Genomic DNA, 23110 nt, shown 5'->3' on the forward strand with positions numbered 1-23110 from the left:
TGCCTTTGACACGACACATTCTTAATAAAACTATACTCATTTTGGTATAATCCAGCATTTAATGTTGATCATTTAATTCACACTCTTGAACTGTGTCAGACTACACAAAAAGCAACAAATTTTAGAGCTTGCTAAGCAGCATAAGACTAGGTCAGCGAGATCAGACCAAAGGGGCCTCCCTTGCGCTTGATCTGAAAGCTGCAGTTAGAGCATAATGCTGCAGCATGACTGCTGACAGGAGTGAGACCCCGTCAGCATAGAACATCATTTTTGGAGGGGGAAAAGTGTGCGTCCTATAGGGCGAAAAATACGGTAAGTCCTGTTGCTGCCAAAATCGCAGCTAGTTGTGGTTTCTCTTTGGAAAGTGCAGGCCCATCAGAGCTGAGGTTGTGATATAGTCTTGAGCCATGGCACAAGCATGAGCTTGACTTTCTCTCTCAGGTAGTTGATTATAGCACCTGTCTGAAACGCCTCTTGGGTGCCTTGACTCAGAAGACTGCTTCTGGCACTGGACTGCATGCTGCAGAAACACTATCAGGAATGCAATTGGCTTCCTTTCTTAATAGAAGTGTTGGGAATCTGCAGAAGGGATATGTTGATTCACCATATCTTTGCTGAATGGATGGCATCTCTCTGAATGACAACGCAAAATCAGAAGCAAGCTTGGGATCCCACAGCAGTTTCTTTGGCAAGCTTAAAGGTGTCACAGCCAAATATGAGCTCTGGTAATTCAATCCTGGTATCTTAATTTCCTCTTGCAATTCCCATTAGATGTGGTCTTCCTTGCTTCCTTCTTCCCAGCTATTTGGGAGCTAGTTCATTCTCTCCAAAGAAAGTGGAGAGGAAGGTGTTTCTAGAAAAATGGACAGACTTTAAGAAAGAGAGCCAGTGACAGCTTCAGGATTTGTGACAATACCAAGGCACAAGTCCAGTTCTTTAGCCCCTCTCTACAAGTTAGGCTGCCTTAATGGGCAAAGTCCTGTAAGTTGCCACCATATTTAAGCTCTTTGCCTTGCATGTGTTTAATTTGTGAATTTTCAGGTGGCTGGCTGCCAAGTGTGTAAAGCTGTGATTACACGAGTTAAATGTGTGCAAGTTGTGAGTTGAAGGGCTCTTGCCAAGATGGTGGATAAAAATGGTTTTCTGTTGCTCCAGAAGGTAAAACAAGAAAAAGGATTTAGGTCAGGCATAGGCAAACTCGGCCCTCCAGATTTTTTGGGACTACAACTCCCATCATCCCTAGCTAACAGGACCAGTTGTCAGGGGTGATGGGAATTGTAGTCTCAAAACATCTGGAGGGCCAAGTTTGCCTATTCCTGATTTAGGTTAAACTTATTTATTTAATTTCTTAAACACATTAGTCACCTTTTTTTGCCAATGCACCCCAAAGCAAGTTACAGCAATCTAGTCATCCATCAGTAAAACCACCATAAAACAAAACATAGATCAAATCAAAAGTACATTCTTATTTTTAAAAGGCAGGATTAAAACACCCCACCCACTAAAGGAGCCCACAGATAATTAAAATCCAAAAACTTTGTTTCTGCCTTGCGCCTAAAGATGAGGAGAGCATTTTTCCACAGGCAAGGAGCCACCAGTGAAAAGGCCCACTCTTGTGTGGCCACCCTCTAGAGCCCCTGTGGAGGGGGCCCACAGAGAAGGGCCTCCAGTGATGATCACAGGGTCTGGGTCAGACTATAGGAGGTTCAACATCCTGTTTGACAGTGGAGCAGACTGTGTTGGAAGGTGATGAGCCCTCCTTTGTTAGAGATTTCTAAGCAGCAGATGGATTGTCACCACTTTTCAAGGATCCTATAGCAACAGATCTCCTGCATCAGCAGGAGGAGGTTGGACCTTTGAGACCCTATCCAGCTGCACAATTCTAAATTGACTCTCCTTCCTTGGCGGTTTTTAAGCAGGGCTTGAATGTCCTGGATGTTTTAGCTGAGATTCCTGCATTGCAGGGGACCGGACTAGATGACCCTCGGGGTCCCTTCCAACTCTGCAATTCTATGATTCTATAAAATTGACCCAACAAGAAATAACAAGCCTGTTGTTTTCCATACAAAAGCCTAATTGTTTGTTTAAAAACAGCCTTATGGTCACCTATTTGCTACTGAAATGGTGCCCAGCAAGGAAGTATGCGAGACATAATGAGGCTGTTTCACTCTATATGCAGTGCAGAACTGGGGTTTGGGGGGGGGAGAGTTTTACTTACTCATCTGTCAGTGTGACACTTCTTAATCTACTGAGGTTCAAATGAATTTGGAGTTCTTTTGGAGCCCAGCTGTTGGGCTGTACATTTCTTCTGAAAACAAGAGGTGCTGCTGCTGTTTTACAGAGCCTGAAAAGAAGAAAAGCCTGTAGGAGCTTCATGATTTGATGAGCTTCAGCTGGTTTTCTCCCGCCGCCTCCGTTGCCCTTTCTTTTGAAAGGCCCTCTTTCATCAGGATATGTTTGGGCAAGTGCTTTCTGAGCCAGGATATGGTGGGGGGGGAGCACAGGCTTCCGTGAAAGCCACCCCTTCCTGGGTAGCAGCAACAGACTTGGAGAGTCCTCTCTCCTTCACTCAACAGTTGGTGTCCGTTTTCTCCTCTTCTCTTTTGTCTTGCCAAAAAAATAATAAAATTGAGTAGCGAGAGGATGCTGGTTATGAACCTTTCAGATTTCGCTGACTTCTGCCTGTCTTTTCGACCAGTGCAATGCTTCTGCTGCTCAAAGAAACCCCGTCCAAAATAGTACGTATGGAGCGCTGCCCCTCCCATTCCCCTCTATGGCTTTGCTTACTTGAGGTTTCTAGGTTCTGTTTAGCTTTCTTCTCCTTAAGTGAAATCTTCTGTGTCGTTATGTTTATTTCAGATCTGATGTTTTGGTAACTAAAATGCAAAGATGTAAGGTTTCTTTGTGTGTGTTGTTTGCAAAATTGCTAACACTTGCATTTTAAGGGAGCTGTATAGAAGCAAGCCTGATTTAAGTCGGTTGGGGGTTCATCTTTGCTTGTGCTGTCTTGGGGCAACAGCCAGAGAAGATTCTTTGCAGGCAACAAGTGTGAGCGGAATGTGGTTTGTGTGTGTGTTTGGGATGGGTGCTCAACACAGATGCTAGTGTGGTCCTTGAAAAGATGTTCATTTCCTCCTAAAAACAGTCATTGCAATACAGATTTGCTGGATTGCCCAATATTGCCATATTTGAGGGCAACTTTGATGATGTTTATGTCTGTGGCAGTGAAAATGCCATGTCATTTGCTTGTGAGGCAGCTGCTGAAATCCGGGAAGCACGCCTATTTTATTTTACATTTTTCGCTATCAACAAGCTTTTTGAAACATCTTGAGCGCCTTTGCCCTGTCCAGTGGTGACCGCATGGCCGCAGAATCAAGGCATCGTCTGTGGACTTTGCTTTCATTAGGCCTAGCTGTAGAATGATCTCATCAATGCTTTATAAAGCTGCTTGGAGTTTGCGGGCAGTTGGCAATTTCTCTCTCCTCTTTATCATAAACAGGAATTGTGTATTGCTGAGCTTAGAATGGCAGGAAATGTTAGGAGAGATTGCCTGTCGGGATTTGTGGCTAATGGGAGAGAGCACTCTTCATCGCTTGGCTTTTCTGACTTCAGACTTTTTTTTATTTAAAAAACTGCCATTGTGCACCAACATATCTCCTTATGTGCTGTCCAGTTATTTTCCACAATTTTTTTTTCATTGTTGGCCTGTCAATGAGATCATATTGGTGGGAGGTTGTTAGTTTCTGAGGCTGATCTTGAAGAATGAATTATAAATTTGGAGTGGGGGGGGGACCCAAGTTCTTCCGGAATAAAAAAGATTGTGTGCTTAATTTTATTTTTATTGTGTTGCAAGTGTTGTGTCTGCTGAAAAGCCCTCTTTTCTCATAAATCCCAGCTGTTTCCATTGAGGCTTCATTAGGGAAGTTCCCAGTCAATTAGAAATCTGTTTTTTTAAGCAGGAAGGAGTTGAATGTCCCCTCTATATTTGAAGGACCCCGCTTCAGTTCCTGGCATTTCCAACTTAAAAGATCTCAAAGTTGGGTAAACCCTTGTCAGAATAACACATTAGAACAGGGTTTCCTAAACTTGGGTCTCCAGCTGTTTTTGAACTACAATTCCCATAATCTCTGGTCTTGCTAGCTGGGGATGTCCAAAAACAGTTGGAGGCCCAAATTTGGGAAATCCTGAATTAGAGGAACCTTCCCCAAAGCAGCTGGAGGTGTTTGAGAAAGGCTGCACTAGAGAGCTGCTACTAAGCACAGCAAGCCAGTCTAGGTTAGGCAGACCTCCCTTTTGTCTTGAGATCTTGAGATAGGACCATTCTTTTACAGCCTTTTAAAATGCAGAATCTCTCACACATGTGCAGTTTTGGCTAGCCAAGTCTGGCGAAATGAATGAGAAATGCACAACAGAACCAGCCTGCCCTTGCCGGCGTCCCAGTTTCTCTCAGTCACAAAATTTGGGTTGTCCAAACTTTATTTTTGTTCTTCCCTTTCATCCCATAATTTTTTTCAAAACGTGCTGTTGGAAGATGGCATGAAAAGGGGGTGTAGCTTCCTCTCTAAATCCCAAAGAATCATCTGCAGTTGAAGTTTTTAAAGAGCAGCTTGAAACTGCATGCTAAGAAACAGATACAGTGGTACCTCAGGTTAAGTACTTAATTCGTTCCGGAGGTCCGTACTTAACCTGAAACTGTTCTTAACCTGAAGCACCACTTTAGCTAATGGGGCCTCCTGCTGCCGCCGCGCCACCGGAGCACGATTTTTGTTCTTATCCTGAAGCAAAGTGCTTAACCTGAAGCACTATTTCTGGGTTAGTGTAGTGTGTAACCTGAAGCGTATGTAACCTGAGGTACCACTGTACATTAAAAGTTCATACAGACAACTGTTCTCACAACCTGGATTTTTATAACCAAGTATTGTTGAGTCACTGAATTGGAGGGTCACACGAAATTAAAAGACGCCTGCTCCTTGGGAGAAAGGCAATGGCAAACCTGGACAGCATCTTAAAAAGCAGAGACATCACCTTGCTGAGAAAGGTCCGTATAGTTAAAGCTATGGTTTTCCCAGTAGTGATGTATGGAAGTGAGAACTGGACCATAAAGAAGGCTGATCGCCGAAGAATTGATGCTTTTGAATTATGGTGCTGGAGGAGACTCTTGAGAATCCCATGGACTGCAAGAAGATCAAACCTCTCCATTCTTAAGGAAATCAGCCCTGAGTGCTCACTGGAAGGACAGATCGTGATGCTGAGGCTCCAATACTTTGGCCACCTCATGAGAAGAGAAGACTCCCTGGAAAAGACCCTGATGTTGGGAAAGATGGAGGGCACAAGGAGAAAGGGACGACGGAGGACGAGATGGTGGGACAGTGTTCTCGAAGCTACAAACATGAGTCTGACCAAACTGCGGGAGGCAGTGGAAGACAGAAGTGCCTGGCGTGATCTGGTCCATGGGGTCACGAAGAGTTGGAAACGACTAAACGACTAAACAACAACAACAACAATCCTCCCCTACAAAAACAGCAGCCAAACATGAAACCCAGTTGGAAAGTTACATAGAAGGCCCGCACCTGCAGCCCTGCTGCCTTTAAAGTCCTCTGCCAGCAGCAAAGCATCACCACCCCATTATGACAGCCAGCCGTTTAAAGCCTAGGACTTTGCTGCTGACTCTCTGGTCTAACAAGGGCTCAAGTGTTTTGAAGAACACAAGGCACAATCCTTTCGTCACGGTAATTGTCTTGAGATTTCCAGAAACACTGGAAGCGCATGACACTCACTTTTTCCTCAAGGGGAGAGGAACTTTTTTGAGGAAAACAGATAAAAATATTTCCAATGTTTACTTGACTATTGGTATGTCATTTACTTGCTTTGTAGCCTTTGACTTGAGAAATGAATATATGAAATAAATGTACATTCAGCTTGTTACATATGTTATAGAAAGAAATTGGGAAAATGAAATCATCTTGGTTTATTCTTTCCCCGAGTATCCCCAAACAGGGCACAAATGAAATAATTATGCCATATTTCTAATACAAGAATTGGAATGGGGCTTTATTGTGAAGTCTGTAAATGATTTTCATTGCAATTCTGAGTGTTTTACAAACCGGTGGGATTGGAGTGTTGGGACCTCCCCCCAGGCCAGTTTAGGTGGAGAACACGTGTGTTGCATGGATTTCACCCTTGCTAGCATTACTGAGATAATCCAGACTTGCTATTTACCCTCATAGCCCTCCCTGTTGCACCCCCCCCCCGAGCCTGATCTCCTGCATTTGTTTGTGTTCCAGCTTGAGTGAGAGTTTTTTTATGGTGAAAGGTGCTGCACTATTCCTCCAGCAAGGAAACAGCCCTCAAGGTCCACGAAGTCTTACTCACCTTCACAAACATGCTGGTAAGCATTGTCACAGCAAAATGTTTTTTTCTTGGGCAGTCCTCATGACTTGGGCATGATAACCTAGGAAAAATAAACGGGGGGGGGGGGAGATACTAACTTAAGGCAGTGGTTTTCTGTAGCCTGATATGTTAAAAATGTTTCTCTCTGGGAGCCAGGGAAGGAGAGCTGGGTCCTGTTTAGGGGCAAACAGCCTGTAGGACAGGGCACCACATGGTCGGTCCTGTGTGTCTGGGAGCTGAGACTTGTATTTCTCCAGATGTCAGCAGTTTCACAGACCCAGCTACCATCCCACAGTTTATCTTACTGAGCTTGCACCATCAAATCATTAAGCTGGGACTTGTATTCTTGGCTACATGCATCCATTTGCCTTCCTCATACACACTATAAGACCTCTCTGACTCTCAGTGCAAAATGCAAAATGGACCGTGGTGCAAATCATAGGTCTGAGTTACAAGATTATGGTGTGAGTAATCATGCTTTGGGCCTGCCAAAGGGTCCAGAGACTATTCTGGGTGACATATCTTGTTTGTTTCACTTGGAAGCAGGGAAACTTGGCCAACCAGCAATTGACCTGAGGCCAAACTATTGGAACAGCTGGGTCATTTAGCCACCTAGAGTGAGCAGCATTTGGCAGCAAGTGAATTGTGGTTAGAGAGTAGACTTTACCTGTTGTAATCACATACTGAGATGTGCTTGTAGAATAAGAAAATAACAAAAGTTGTTTATTATAAGAAGTAAATAACTTGCATAGAAAAGTTCCTAGTTCTAACCTAACATGCTATTCTAGAAATGACAAAGGCAATCATGCTTGCTGCTTTGCTCTCATAGTTCCAAGGTGACCCCTCAGCTTGAGGTCTGAGAGAGAAGTGTCAGGAGCAGGAGGAAGGTGTAAAACAGGATGCATCCTATCAGTCTAAAGTTAAACAACAAGGAGGTAAAGAAGTAAGCCAATAGGTTAAAGCAGTGGTTTTCAACCCGTTTGCCATGGCACCCTGGGGTGCCTTGAATGATGGTCAGGGGTCTCCGTCCCCTTTCCTTCCCTCTCTCCTCTGATGCCCTCTTGGCATCTCAGCCTCCCAAAGGCTTGCACAGCTGTTTGTTGCACCAGCCCTAGCTACAAGCTCCATGGGCAAATGGTGCCTCTGGGGCTGGCCAGGGGGTACTGGTTGTCAGGAGTTGAGGCGGCCTCTGAGTAAGCAAGCAAGCAAGCGGGCCAGGGAGCCTAGCCAGGCAGTCCGCCAGCCCTTGCTGTTGGGAGTGGACAGACAGGTCCCAGGCCCCTGTGGGGCAGTGTGAGGAGGCCCCTCTCTTTGGGGCGCGGGGGGGGGGCAGCTCAGAGACCAGGGGACTCCTAAGGAGAGGAGAGGAGGCCGAGGGAATACTCCACAAAGGAGGGTGTTCCCAAAAGGGTGAGAGGCTGCCAGCTCTGGAGGAAGGGGTTACATAACTGGGCTCCTGAGCCCCATAGGGGTGCCACCGAAACAATGTAGTTGGTAAAGGGAGCTGTGGGCTCAAAAAGGTTGGAAACCTCTGGGTTAAAGGTACAGGGATAGTCTGGTAATGTGGAGGTCCCTCACTTTTCCTGTCTTTACTCCATGCAAACCACTCTTCTACAAGTTGAGTTGTACCCAAATGTCCAACACAAACCAACTCAGTGGTGGAACAGGGCAAGCATCCACCATGGAAAAGGATTCAGGCCGTTGGGCTGGAACAACGCCCCTTGGAGAGCAGCTGCTTCTCAGAGCAGTTGACGTGGTGTACAGTTGACCAAAGCTAAACAGAGCAGTGGTTTGCAGGGGCGGATCTAATATGAAGCTAATGAAGCTATGTTCTGCCATCTCTTAAACTCTCTGAGGCAGACTGGGGAAGTCTAAAGGAATGGGAAGCAAAACCAACGTAGTTTTATGCATACCATTCTTGAACCATGTGGACTTGACGTGGAATATCACACAGTTCAAAGCATCAGGCTAATCCATATCTACTTGTGGATCTGCAGGTGATTTGCCCCAACATCTTCAGGTGATGATCAACCTCCTTCGCTGTGAGGACAGGATCAAATTGGTAAGAGGCCTTGCTCATTCCGCAACCCCCATGTGTCTGGACCACAATCTCTGTGCGGTGCTTGATAAAGGACTCGTGAGAGAGTATGGCAGATCCACAGATGGTGCTTAAAATCCAGGATGGTGAAGGCAGCATTTGAAGAAGAGCAGCCCTTGGAATCATTTTACTGGCACAGTAATCCAGCTTGAGTCACAAGCCAGCTCAAAGATGAGTGCAGTTTCTCCCATTGAAATCCAAGGGTGCTGCCTTGTTTGAATTGTGGTTTGAGCACCTGCACTGGCTTCCTACTGTCTCTTGGGCTGCTTCCTAAAAGGTCCCAAGGAGCCTATTTCAGAGCAGGGGCGGGGAAGGTGTAGCCCTCCAGAGCTTGCTGAGCTCCCATCAGCCCCAGGCCAGTATGGCCAGTGGTTAGGAATGATGGGAGGTGTAGTCCAGCAGCAGTTGGCGGGCCACCACAGGTCTTCCACTGCTCCTTTAGAGAACATTTCCTCACTTCGTTAACAGAGCAGGGCAAAAGTGTCAACCGCTTGGTGGGGTGCAATTCCATTTAAGTCACCCTCCTAGTTATCTCCTCAGAAACATACTTAGGTAAGCCAATACAGAGCTTGTGAAAAATCTGAGACATTGACTTGAAGAGGAACACCTGTAACTTTAATAGAACAGAATATGGGCCCTCAGAGGCTGGTGTGAAGGAAGTGGTCACTGAGAACTGTCTTGCTGGTTTTTAGGCTGTGCGTCTGGAAAGTGTCTGGACAGACCGGGTGAGGTACATGGTGGTTGTCTATAGCACCGGACGCCAAGACACGGAGGAGAATATCCTGCTGGGAGTAGACTTTTCAAGCAAGGAGAGGTGAGTGCAGGTTTGGGAAAAAAATGCCACCAGCCTGTTGTTTTCTGTGGGGGTCACAATCATCCAAAAGAATTGCAGTAGAAACCACACACTTAAACATAGTCTTATTTTAATGCAAAGGCTTAGGGTGTCAATGACACTTGAGTTGACAATAAAATATAAAAGATGTTCAGGTGTCATGTGTAGGGGCAAACTCTGGATACCTACTCCCACCCACAGCAAGAACACTCACCAGAAATCTGTGGCTGTTTGCTAAGGTGTCCTTCTCTAGAACATCAGCCCGGGATGTTTGTGTGGGAATTGAAAGGCATCTTGAAGATGTTAAACAATTGTGAGAGGCCCGGAGTTTTGGACTTGAACCAGAGCCCCTAGTCTGCCATCAAGATCACCACAGCCAGTCACTTTTCTCCGCTTAACCTGCTTCACAAGGGAATATAAAATGGAGGCATTGTGGCAAGAGAGAGGACCATATATGCCACCCCGACAGAATAAAAATGTAATTAACAAATGCATGAAATCTGGCCATTGTTTTGTTGAGGTCCACATGTGTTTGAACCCTGTCAAACATTGTCATTTCTCTTTCTTGGTAGCAAAAGCTGCACCATCGGGATGGTTCTGCGTCTGTGGAGTGACACAAAGATCCATCTAGATGGTGATGGGTAAGAAATGAGCATTTTGGCGGCTAGCAAAACGAAGGCAATGTTAGGCAGAGCAGGTCTGCTGGGAAAGGCCACTTCATTAAACTCCCGAGTTTTTTGTATAGATATATTTTAGCTACTGTTAAGGGTGTGTCTTTTTGGTACACGACCAAACCCTCAACTTCTTATTGAATATACAGCTCTGTAGTTAGCAATACAACATTATATATACTTTATGAGAGCTTTGGTTGTAAAGCAGTTTAAGAATTAATAGTATTACTAACAGCAACTTGTGATGCATATCCTGAAGAGTGTGAATGATTTCTTCCTCATAATAGTGATAACCGCAGCAACAATAGCTTGCTATGCATGGCCTCAGGAGCATAGAGTGATTTCTTCTCTCTGTTGGTCTCCTTGCTAGTGGGTTCAGCGTCAGCACTGCAGGAAGGATGCATATCTTCAAGCCCGTTTCAGTTCAAGCAATGTGGTGAGTAACTTTTTTCTTTTTCTTCAGCAGTTGACTCTTCTCATTCCCTTCTAGACAACAAAATGTAGCCTTTCACCTGCACTCCAGAGTGCCCCTGCCTGGCAAACAATCCCTGCCTTCCACCCCCCAGAACAACTCAATCACTGAATTGCTGCAGTTGGTGGAGGGGGAGGGGGGTCCTAGAATGCTAGGCCAACACTTGACCATAAATTATGATATAACGTAACTCCTCTCTCTTTAGAAAAATCACCAGAGGGAAACTAGATGGTTGAGATGAATAAATTGGAGCCATTCTTCCTTGTCCATCAAATCTGCCAGGCTGCAAACCCGCCCTTACATTTTAGGTTTCTAAAGACAGGCTGGGAAATTGAATTTCTGTCCCATGGGAGAGTCTCAACACTCTTGGTGTCTTGCTGAACCAGAGCATGAAGTTAGAATGGTAAATGATTTAGGAAGGCTAATAATGTGAGGAACGGGAGTACCTAGCATGAAGAAAAAGGTATATAAATTGTGCAGAAGCTTTGCAGTTGTAGAACACCAAGAAATGAAACCCATCCTTAAAACCTTTTCATAGAACTTCTCAGCTTCACCTTTCCCTCTAACCCTCTCCTTCACTCAGTCTTTTACAAAGCCTTAGCAGGATACAGCCTAGGGCAGAGGAGGGATCTCAAGTTATACCAACCCTAATGATGAAGAACATAGGAAGCACACTTTCTCAGGTCTGCATAGCCCAGCATTGCCTCTTCTGGCTGGCAGTGGCTCTCCTGGGTCTCAGGCAAAGAAGAGTCTTCCACAGCCCTTCCTGGAAAGCCTAGAGATTGAACCCAGCACCTTCTGCCTTGCAAGGTGCCTGCAAGGTGCACCTTTCTAGCTTCTGTGCCTCCCCGATCTCTTCTTTTCACCTCTGCTCCTGCATGTGTCCCTTGCTGCTTGCTAATGTATAATTGCCATGGGGGAGCAGAGGCCGTGATCTGTGATGACTTGAGAACAGTTTTCACACTTTCAGGTTATTGAGTGATAACTGCAGCTGTCCTGTGAATGACTTGCTGTTTGACCCCACATGTTAATATCCTACACCCAGTCAAGTGTTTTGCCAGAGGCCAAGTGGAACAGAGCCATCTTTAGCCATCGGTTATCTTGTCACCTAACAAGCTTCCACGGTGCTCACAGGGGACTTTTGCACATTGGCTTCCTTTCTGTTGTGCTTCCAGTCCAGCTCAGCGTGGCCTGTGCCTGTATTGCTCACATGCAAAAAGAGTGCCCAGAGGAGGCCTGGAGAGGACACCCTCCCCCTTAGACTATTAAGGGCTGGCGCAGGAATGGGCCCAGCCACCAGTGGATTATGTTCTTGCCCTGCACTTAATCGCTTTTGCATGTTACCAAGGCCCAGTTTATAGACACAAACTATGTGGTGGTCCTGCTTGAAATGCAGGGGTGTGGAAGCCGCTCTTTGTGGTGAAAGACTGGTGGGAAGGGCCTCCTGAAATTTCAACCACACCAGTGCAGACAGCAGGGGGTGGGGCCAGGCATTGCCGCCATGTGGATGGTGTTTCTGGGAAGCCTCCTTCCTGCCACCTGACGAAGGCACATGAAGCAGTAGTTCTTGCACAGGGATCCCCACGAATGCCTCCTTGGGTTCCATGGTGCTACAGAGGAGAGAAATGTAATCAGGAAAGAACTCCCTGTTCCTGCTACTTGGCCTCTGTCGTCCTGTGCCAGTGACAGGGATGGCACAACTCCTGTACCTTTATGGGATGGGAGAAAATTCAAAGTGTGAAACTTCTTCCATAATTCTATCCCACTTCTGGGAAAGCATCACCTAATACTCTGCTTCAGATGCCTTAAACTGTTCATCTTGCATCTTAATTCAGTAAAACCAGTTAGCATGGATTCTGATTCCAAACCCATCTTTTTTTTTGTTTCTTTTCATTTTTGGTATTCTAATTGTATTTATCATATGCTTGTAAACTGCATTGGGACTTATGTGAAGGTAATTAGAGGATTTGACAAATTCATGGAGGAGATTGAGGATATCACTGGCTGTTGGCCAGGATTACTCTGCTCTGCCCTCCACAGCTGGAGGCAGTGGATGCTTCTGAACATGAGTTGCTGGAAACTGCAGGAAGACAGAGTCCTCCTGTGCCTGGGTCCTGCTTGTGGGTTTCCCGTTGGGGCACCTGGCTGGCCACTGGGAGAACAGGGTGCGGGACTAGTTGGGCTCCCTTTGTCTGATCTGGCAGGCTCTTTTATGTTCATAATTTATAAATTCAACAGCTCAACCGTAGTGAAACTTTGCCGCTGTTAATGTTTGTTCCTCTGCAGATTATTTTATCAGTCCCTCTGCCTTCCCCCATTCCTGTGTTCTTGGCGCTTGCAGGTCCGCCTTGCAGATCCTCCACAAGGCTTGTGAGGTGGCTCGCAGGCACAATTACTTCCCTGGCGGGATGGGGCTCGTCTGGGCCACGTACTACGAGAGCTGCATCGCCTCCGAGCAAAGCTGCATCAATGAGTGGAACGCCATGCAGGACGTGGAGTCCACACGCCCCGACTCGCCAGCTCTATATGTGGACACGTGAGTCCTCCCCTTTGGGTTTTGGTCTGAGGTGTTCTGACGAGAGAAATCCCACAAATAGAAGGGTTCTTATATTCATCGGGGAGAGCAGATCCGTTACTCTTAGCCCCGTGAGCTATGCTCTGCCTTCACAGTCAGAATGCCAGTTTCTCGAAGCCACGGAAGGGGAGAGGTCTCCTGTGCTGAGGTCCTGCTTGCAGGTTTCCCATAAGGGGCATCTAGTTGGCCACGGTGAGAAGAAGAGGAGGCTGGACTAGATGGGCCATTCGCCTGACCCAGTGGGCTCTCCTCCCTCCTCAGAGTTAAATGTGAAAACCAATCCTGGGCATGAATTGTGCTTGGTGCTCTACAGTTCTGGGGGAAATTATGTATTCTTTCCCTTCCCCCAGGATGGAACCGTGGAAAGCAAGAAGGGGATAGTATATGTAGGATTTTGATAGGTACTTGGGTGTATTTGGGGAAATACTGGGATGCTTCTCTATGGAGGAACAAGATGGTGGCCAAAGGGTATTTTCACTGCTTAGCTACTGAGAGCACCACACATCCAGTCTGCTTGAATCTTCAGTAAACACTGACTTTGTAGCCTGAGTTTAGCTTTTCTTTCACATGAGCACTAGTAACGTGATTGCTTTTGCAATGAAAGCAGAAGTTCCTGGGTTCCCAGGGAACAGCTCTTCATTGGGAGTCAGGCTCCGTGGTTCGCAGCCTCACAGATTTCTTTGCTGGGAAACTCCCATCTCCCTTTCTTGCCTTTCCAGACCAACTGAGAGGGAGCGGGCAGAACGCCACATCAAGGCCAAACTCCGAAGTATTATGATGAGCAAAGATCTGGAGAACGTAACCTCTAAAGAAGTAAGCAGATCCTCCGGTGGCTTGTCCTGGGACTGCCTTGCTTCCTTCGCTGCCTAGCAAACAAAATCGGAGGCCCTATATTGTTGTTGTTGTTGCTACTATTGTTGCAGTGTGATGCAGTGGTAGGAATGTCTGACTAGGACCTGGGAGAGACCAGGGTTCAAATCCCCATGTAGCCATGAAGTTCTCTGGCTGACCTTGGTCCAGTCACTGCCTCTCTGTCCAACCCACCTGAGGAGGTGGAGAACCATGGACACCTCCTTGTGCTTCCCCCCTCCCTTGCAGATAATTATGTTTAGATAGTTTGAACCTTGAGGATGACTCCGTGACTTACTTCCCCCCCCCCCATGGCATTCTAACCTAGTTGTGTTGGTGATCCGTTCCCACAGCTGAGGGGCTTCCCAGGATCTTGACCTTGGGGCACCCTCCCTTTGGTATCAACTGTAAGGTGCCACCTCACTAGTTGAAGGGTGTTCTGCTCCAGTAGCTCTGAGAACAGTTTCTCTCTGTGTGCAGGCCCCAGACTGCTGATGGGGGTCCTGGCTGACAACCCATGACACCATAGTTGAGCATCTGCACTGACTGCCCATCTACAACAGCTTAAGTCCAGGGTACATCAGGGAGTGCCTGAACCCTGACATCCCAGTACGATCACTGGGATCATCTGCAGGAGCAACGTCACTGGTCGTTCCCCAAGTTGGCGAGGCTCTTTTGACAACAAGAGGAAACTGAGTCTTTGGTGTCATTGGCCCAGCTGTGGGGAACACTAGAGATTCAGCCGACACTTTTCTATTCCATCAGGTCTATGCAGGCAATTAAGAATACTTATTTCCATGATAGCCAGCTGATTTCTTATTTTAATTTTTTAATATCTCTTTTATGGTATGGTTTTTTGTACAATAGTTGTAAACTGCTTTTTATGAACAGCAATATATAAATGTTTTTTAAAAAATAAGTAAATGGGGTACATAAGAAGCTGCTCTTGTCCATCTAGCCCAGGTTCTCTCCTGAGGCCTCAGGAAGAGAAAGGGCCTTTCTTGACTCATGGTGCCTGATCCTCTTAACAGGAGGTGCCAGAGGTTGGACCCGGGGCTTCCTTCACGCTGAGCAGTGACTCCCTTCATGGCCAGTCCGTGTTCGGGTGGATTGGCCACCTTCCTCACTCTGCTACTCTCTCGCCCGTCTAGATACGGAATGAGCTGGAGAAGCACATGAGCTGCAACTTGAAGGAGTTCAAAGAGTTCATTGACAATGAGATGCTGCTAATCCTGGGGCAGATGGACAAGCCCTCTCTCATTTTTGACCATCTGTACCTGGTAAGTTGCCAAGCAGGTGAGCCCAGTCATTTGAAAGCCTTTGCCACGAACGCCTCTGTGGTGCTGCTTTTGTTGTGTGTCTTGACTCTAGTGTGGTTCTTCCAGGGTTCCGAGTGGAATGCCTCCAACCTGGAGGAGCTACGGGGCTCTGGGTGAGTACCATGTTTTCCAGCTCCTCAGTTAGCTGGTAATCCCTGGTCACTGAGGCTCTTCTTTTGAAACATCCGGGGGGGGGGGGCAGGGAGGACATGTTGGCTCTGTGCCAAAACCAGCTGCTGTGCATTTCATGCTGACTTGTCAAGGTTTGATGCTGGTGTTTCGGAATTAAGTATTTATTTTTCCACCCTAACTTCGGATTGCAACTTAATACTCCAAGGTATGAACGCTGAGGCTCAACCAGGTTAATCTTTGTGTCTTCATCTAACTTTCACAATTGGTTCTAATCAAAACATTTTGAGTTCTGCTGCATTTTAAGGCAGCACAAAGGAGGCCTAGGCTAAGTCGAGGAGAGGTGGCAAATTGGCCAGTTTGATTTTTAACAGGTGGTTTATGAGAGAGAATTTCATCAAGTGCAGGTTCTCCTGTTGTGGTGTGGCAGCGCTGGGAGAAACTGCACGTGCTAAAATTCCTCATCCTGCTCTGCTGATTTCAGTCCCAGGAGCCTTGTCCTCTGTTGGCGGTTGGCCTAGATGACCCTTGGAAGCCATTCCAACTCTGATTCACAGGGTGGCTAAGCGAGGCTTCTAGATCTCCAGGGAGAGTTTCTTTTTTTATTATTTAAATAATATTTATTACTTTTAAACCTTACAAAAAGGAGAGAAGAGAAGAAAAAAGAAGAAAAAGCAAAAGAAAAAACAATACAGTACAATATATAAACAATACACAACACAACATTAACACATTAAACAAAACGAAAGCAAAAACAATTCAAAAAACACACATCATACCATCTCAATATCCTCTTTCATTCCCTTGTTTCATCGACCTCCTCTCACCTCCCTTTTTGTATTCCATTTCTATAATTTATTTCAGCAAATCCTTTCCATCTTTCTCTATTTTCTGTCATATGATTATCTTAACATATTTTAACCTTATTTTCCATTAATACTATAATACTTATTTATGCTTAATTCCTTAAAACATTTCTACTAAAGCCGTATAATTCCCTTCCAACATTTTTCTAACACTCATTAATTTTACATTATTTCCATATATAGATTTTAAACTTTTTCCAATATTATTCCACCGTCTCTTCTCCCTGGCCTCGGATTCTGCCAGTCATTTCCGTCAATTCCATATAGTCCATCAACCTGGTGATCTTCTGTCCGAGGCTCTTAACTCTTTTCCAAGTCCCTTCTGCAGGTCTTCTTCATATTTATACATGTACTTTACTATGTCTTCTCCTGATCTTATTCTTATTTTCCTTCCTTTGATGCTGACCTCCAGGGAAAGTTTCAGTGCCCAGCATAGCTCTTTTTCATAGCCCATAATAGAGTACATTATGCAAACAAGTAAAATGGCAGAATAGCTTATGTGAAGTAAAGCGAAACAGGCAGATGTCTGCATATGTCATGAAAGATGCAGATCTTGAGGTTTTCCTGGTGCAGAATTTCTGTTGTTACAAACCAGGCAATGGCCTTGTGACAGGGAGAAATGCTGCTGTTTTCCCTGCCCCCACCATAACGATAAAACCACAGTCTCTTATAAAACTGTTTTTACAACAGTAAACAACAAATAACTTGCCCTGATAAAATTACAGACTTTTGTCATGCTATGTAACAAAGTTTCATTTGATTACTCTGAAAGATCACACCACACTTTCGCGCGAGTGTTGGGTGGATTCCTGCCACAGTCTGAACAATTTAAGTATTCAATAAACATCTGCCATATGATATAAAAGGAATAGTTTGTGTTTGCCCTTTGCTGCTCTGACCTGGCATGTTAGTTGTTCAGCCAATGCTATTGACCATACCAAGAATCACTGTTCAGCCCAATTCCGGTTTTCAAGCATCTGGCTATCTCTATATGGGCAGCAGTCAATAGAAAGGCCAAGAGGTCATCATTTGGGTAATCTTGAGCGGGTGGGATTGTAAGTCCAAGTGGTGCTAGTGCAGGAGACATTTCATCTGTTTTGCACAAACATTGTCTTGATCTGTTCCTATGTTTGCAGCGTTGACTACATCTTAAACGTCACAAGGGAGATTGACAATTTTTTCCCTGGCTTGTTTGCATACCACAACATCAGGGTCTATGATGAAGAGACCACCGACCTCCTTGCCCACTGGAACGAGGCCTACCATTTCATCAACAAAGCCAAGTAAGCTGATGCACAGAAGGGGCACTTTTTCCGCATGCCGTGTTCTGGCAGCGATGAGGGAAGCCCTCTTCTGGGTGCTGGGAGAGCCTCACTGTGGTGAGTGCAGCCCAGGGCTCTGCCTCCAAACAGAAGGGCAGCTTCACCAGCAAAGCTTACAAGAAAGGCAGGGTGGCGGCAGCAGCAGTCATGCCCAGGCAGCTCCATGTCCCTGGTGTCCTGCTGGTGAAAATAAAGCTTCCCTTGCTCACTGTTTTCACTGATGATACTTAGTGTTCATATGGCACAAAGGAGCCTTCAAACAGCTTTGCAAACATGGTCTCAGTAATCCTTCCAACAGCCTTGTAAGGCAGGTCAGCAGTCTTCCTCCTGTGTTGCCCCCAGCAGAGCCAGTGTTTTCCTGGGGAGTCCCTCAGCCACTAGGCTGCACCAGCCCAGAGAGAGCCACCAGCTGGCCTGTCCCCTAAATCACTGGTGTTGGTGTCTTGGCAAAAAATGTATAAGCTAACTGTTTATTTATTGTATTTATAATCTGCCCTTCTCCTAAGTTGGGATTCAAGGTGGCTTACAACGTTTAGAAACATCATTATAAAATACAAAGGAAAACAAACTAGTTAAAAACCAAGTTATCAGAACACATTTAGAGCCAGCAGTTGAACTACAGTTTGCCTTGACAGCTGCCCAGCGATCAGCATTGTTTGCACCTCAGTTTCCAGAGGCCTTTTTGAGCAGGAAGCTCTCGGCCTGCCAATGGAAAGAGGGAGCCCATATAGCCTCTCAGGAGGGAATCCTTCAATATGGGAGCAGCCCTAGATAAGGCTCTCTCTCATGTCACCACCAGCCATGCCTCTGATGTGGATGGGGCTATTTGTTGTGTTCTGCATAGCGCCTTACGACCCTCTGCTTCATTCATCCTCACACTTGCCCTGCAGAGTGTGTTTGCATTATCCTTCTATACAGATGTGGAGCTGAGTTGGAGAGAGATGGATCTGCCTTAACACTCTCCCTCTCCCAACCAGTACATAAGTGGGCTGGGATATGAGTTCAGAGCTCTTACTCACTCACAGAGGCTTCGTGGCCATTGCTATTATGAGCACCTGTGCTGTGCTGCCAGGCAGCCAAAGCTACTATACCCATGCCCTAAATAAATGCTTGTTTGTTGACAAATCAAAGAGGTGCTTGGAATCTTGATTCACAAAAGCTTTCAAGTGTCCCAGTTTGTGCCGCAGAACCAAGAATGGTTGTTTCCCCCAGCTGCCAATCTCCCTCCCTCCCCTCTACAGGAAAAACCGCTCCAAGTGTCTAGTCCATTGCAAAATGGGTGTGAGTCGCTCTGCCTCCACCGTCATCGCGTACGCCATGAAGGAATTTGGCTGGCCCCTGGAGAAAGCATACAACTACGTCAAGCAGAAGCGCAGCATCGCCAGACCCAATGCTGGCTTCATGAGGCAGCTCCTGGAGTACGAGGGCATTCTGGATGCCAGGTAGGGCGCTGGGGCTTGGGAGGGAAAGTGGAGGGAGCAAGGTAAGCCTTGGCCCCCTGCTGCCACCGACCCCATTGTTCCTCTGTCTGAAATGGTGGAGCTCAGGACAGATCCAGACATTCAGAAGAAGGAGGCGCTCATATGCCTCAGACTCAGTGCACCTCTTCTTGTCTTGCCTTTGTCTTTTCTTAACTCTAAAATGGAAAAAACAACAACAGCCATACAAATTACTTTAAAAGAAGAGATAAGAAAAGACAGGTGATGAAGTCTTCATGGGCTGCCAGTCTGCTCTGAGCCTGACTCAAGGTTTTCTTCATACATTAATTCATTCTCATTTAGGGCATTGGTACTCACCAAAACGGCTACCAGAGGCTTCCATCTGTTAAAACAAAGACAGTCCCTGCCCCACAGGCTTGCAAACTAAAAAAAAGGGAAAGAAATAAGAACAACATATAACACACAAGGGGAAAGGGACAGGGAGGGAAATCAAACTTAGGCACCCATTCCTAAACAGTTGTTCTTATAATGACCAGCTTGCAAATGCAGGGGATGCCTGATGTTGTTGGAGATTTCAGCAAAGTTTGATGGACAGAGCCCTGCTGCCTGCTGTCTCTTCCACTGAGGCAGTCCTATGGAATGGCTGCCCCCAGGTGACAGCTGAGAGAGAGGAGGCCTGGTGAGGAACTTTGAGAAACACATGATTAATTTATTCTCTCTCTCTCTCTCTCTCTCTCTCCCCCCCCCCCCAAATCCGGCTGCCTTGCCCCATAGCAAACAGCGTCATAACAAGCTATGGAAGCAACAGCCTGAGGACAGCCTCCCCCAGAACTTGGGCAGCTCTGGTGGGCCAAGTGACTATCTGCTCGACAGTCTGGATGTTGACCTGGATGCTCCTTGCCAGCCCAGCTGTGCAGACCCCCGCACAAGCCAGGAGGCCGTGGGCTTCCACTACTGCTTCAGGCGCCTTTCTGACTCCTTGCCTGTGAACAGAGAGTCACTTTTCCAGCTGGAGGACCTGGAGAGGGACTTTCTGCTGGAGGAGGAGGAGGAAGAGGAGGAGGAGGCAGATTTGGCAGCAACTGAGCTGCCCTTCTTGGGGTTTGTTGATGAGCCTCCAGTGGAAAAGCTGAAGAGCGTGGAGAGAGCAGAGGTCTCTGGGGAGAAAACTGCGGAGGTCAGCCTCCTGAAGGCCGGAGCTGTACCCAGGCTTGCTGTCCCGGAAGAAGGAGACCCTGCAGAGGAGAAGCTCATTGAGCGCTGGAAGCGTCACTCATCTGCGCAGGAGGAGGAGAGCCGGTGGAACTGTGAGAACCTGAACAACAACAACAGCAAGAGGAGCTGCCCTGAGGATTTTGAGGTGTGTGTTGGACTGAACTGTGGAGCTCAGCTGAGCACATCAGAGTGTTTGGTTGTGTGTATGACACACACACACACACACACACACACACACACGGATATTGTTGCATGCCTTGGCATGACCAAAGGCAGATCATGGTAGTTGCTCTTGTTTGGAGTCCTTCAGGAGGTCATGTCATACTTTGTCGCTGTTCACCCTCTCCCTTAGTACGCAAGTGCATGCTTCATATTGTCCCCCAAAGCAGGATCTTCAGGGATGCATCATGTGATGGAATATCCCTCCCTGAACTGTGCTTTCCTTTCTGGGGTGTAAGTAGCCCTTCTTTCCATAGAGGACACAGGCAGCCTGGGAGGGTTGGATGAGGCCCAACTATTAATATATAGCAGAAGAGAACATGTAAGCTGTCTCTGGGAAAGTTCACACGGAGAAATAGCAGTAGGAGTATGCTTTTCTTTTCTTAAAAAGAGAATAATAAGTTGTGGAGTTGGAAGGGACCCAAGGGTCATCTAGTCCACCCCTGCAATGGAGGAGTCACAGCTAAGAAATTCCTGACGGGTAGCCATCCAACTTCGGCTTAAATGCTTCTGGTGAAGGAAAGTCCACCACCTCCCGAGGGAGTCCGTTCCACTGCTAAAAACCTCCTTCCACCAGAAAGATCTTTCTTATGTTTAGTTGGAATCTCCTTTCTTGTAACTTGAATCTATTGGTTGGGGTCCTGCCTTCCAGAGCAGGAGAAAGCAGGCTGGCTCCATTTCCCAAGCTAGACATCCCAAGCTCCTTCAACCGTTCCTCATCCGGCTTGGTTTCCAGGCCCTTGATCACCTTGGTCACCCTCCTCTGCCCACATTTCAGCTTGTCAATATGCTTATTTAAATTGTGGCCTCCATAACGACACCATATTCCAGGTGGTGTCTGACATAAGGCAGAATAGAAGGGGGGCTAAGACTTCCCTTGATCTGGACACTCTGCTGAGAAAAGGATTGCATATTCCTATTCCCTTCTTATTTTGACGCCTCCTCTGAAGTGAGGGTTAGAGCAACAGAGCTCACCACCCCTTCCTACTTTTGTGTTCTCCACATATTAGGAATTGAGCAGAACCAATCCGGGAGAATAAGTCTCATGAACTCAGCAGCCAGCAACCTCTGGGACACTTGAGAGTTTTGCAGCTTACCTGACACAGGTTGGCTTACGCACTGAGCCTCTTCCTCAAACAAACCAGTTATACTATATTCCCAAGATGCAGCCTGTGGATGGAAAACATCACAGCTTGTCAGAGTGGGAGGGTACGAGAAGGAAGGTCACTTGCATCCACCCTTACTCAGAATGCAGCAGGTAAAGCAGCACATTAATGGTACACAGAACTATAGAAGAGCATAAAAAGAGCCCGATGGGTCAGGCCAATGGCCTGTCTGGTCCAGCATCCTCACAGTGGCCAACGAGATTCCTCTGGGAAACCAGAGAGCGGGATTTGAGCGCAAGAGCAGTCTCCTTTGACATGGCTTCCAGCGACTGGTATGCAGAAGCAGAGCAGAGCCGTCCTGGCTGGGAGCCATTGATATCCCTCTCCTCCATGAATGTATTTGCAGTGGTACCTCGGGTTGAGAACTTAATTCGTTCTGGAGGTCCGTTCGTAACCTGAAACGGTTCTTGACCTAAAGACCACTTTAGCTAATGGGGCCCTCTGCTGCCATGCGATTTCTGTTCTCATCCTGAAGCAAAGTTCTTAACCCGAGGTACTATGTCTGGGTTAGCGGAGTCTGTAACCTGAAGCGTCTGTAACCTGAGGTACCACTGTAATCCTCTTTTAAAGCAACCCAAGTTGGTGGCCATCTCTCCCTCTGGAGGGAGGAGTTCAGCTCTGCGCTTTGAGTGACTGTTTCCCTCAAGCAGCTAAAGACTTCCCCAGTCAGCCTTCTCAGTCAGAAGCATCCTGCCTGGCCCCTCAAGCTCACCCCTTTTTTCCTTGCCCAAGCCAGGTGCAGGAGGAGGCCAGCAGCTGAGGAAATCTCCCACAATGCTGACAAAGGCTGCTATTTCTGTGATGGCTGCTTCAATGAGGAAGCCCTCTGTGGCTTTGTCTGGCGGGAAGGAGGAAATCCTGACTCACAGGGAGGAAGCTGGGTGCTCTGACACTGGTTTTCTCTTTTTTAAAAAAAAAATCATATTTATTAAAATTTCAGAAACAAAAAGAATTACATAATTAAAAGTAAAAAAGACAAGGAAGAATATAGAGAAAAAATAGAAAAAACATACAAAATACAAAGTATAGAAAAAAAATAGAAAAAACACTTAAAAACAAATTAATCCTTCCGGATCTTACATTTCATTTCCTTGCTTTCCTGACCTCCTCTCACCTCCCTTTTTTGTATTCCAGTTCAATTGGTTAATTCAGCAATTCCTTTCCCTCTTTGTTTTTGTCTTAGTCCTTTAACTTAATAGCTTTAGATTCTCACCTATTAACCATCCATTTTTACATACACCTTTATGACATTACTGCTAAAACCACTTAACTTCATTCTAACATTCATTAATTTTACCTGACACTGGTTTTCTCCACCACTGTGAGTGGCGTGTGGCAGCCAAGAGGTCCCTTAGACCATTGTCATCTGTTATTTTTAAAAGAGCAAGTTTCTCTTAATTTCTGCAGCTCCTTCTAGCACACTTAAATACCAGAGAGGGACAGTAGGGAATTCGTTGTATTTTTGCCATCAGGGCAGAACTGGAAAATAGCTGCTTGCTGAGGTGGAGCTTGTGCTGTGAACCTGGTTCTCCTGAGTCATCCTCTCCC

The 23110-nt window shown here is 46.4% G+C and overlaps 1 protein-coding gene across 3 annotated transcripts in view; it reads left to right on the plus strand.

Moving 5' to 3' along the window:
* SSH1 (slingshot protein phosphatase 1) overlaps positions 1–23110 on the plus strand; it is a 48065-nt gene that overhangs the window by 16231 nt on the left and 8724 nt on the right. The window contains exons 1-13 of one of the 3 annotated variants that reach the window (XM_081168490.1): positions 2228–2738; positions 6285–6388; positions 8388–8452; positions 9181–9302; positions 9893–9961; positions 10362–10427; positions 12805–12999; positions 13758–13851; positions 15039–15167; positions 15273–15319; positions 17338–17484; positions 18765–18965; positions 19737–20322. In XM_081168490.1, coding sequence (XP_081024616.1) covers positions 2644–2738; positions 6285–6388; positions 8388–8452; positions 9181–9302; positions 9893–9961; positions 10362–10427; positions 12805–12999; positions 13758–13851; positions 15039–15167; positions 15273–15319; positions 17338–17484; positions 18765–18965; positions 19737–20322 — 1920 coding nt within the window. In that variant the 5' untranslated portion in view covers positions 2228–2643. Of the gene's footprint in view, positions 1–2227; positions 2739–6284; positions 6389–7215; positions 7326–8387; positions 8453–9180; positions 9303–9892; positions 9962–10361; positions 10428–12804; positions 13000–13757; positions 13852–15038; positions 15168–15272; positions 15320–17337; positions 17485–18764; positions 18966–19736; positions 20323–23110 lie in introns of those variants that run through there. The other 2 variants (XM_081168489.1, XM_081168491.1) reach the window with 2 other exon arrangements.

The sequence above is a fragment of the Podarcis bocagei genome (assembly GCF_964188305.1).
Source record: "Podarcis bocagei genome assembly, chromosome: 13".
Lineage (NCBI taxonomy): Eukaryota > Metazoa > Chordata > Lepidosauria > Squamata > Lacertidae > Podarcis > Podarcis bocagei.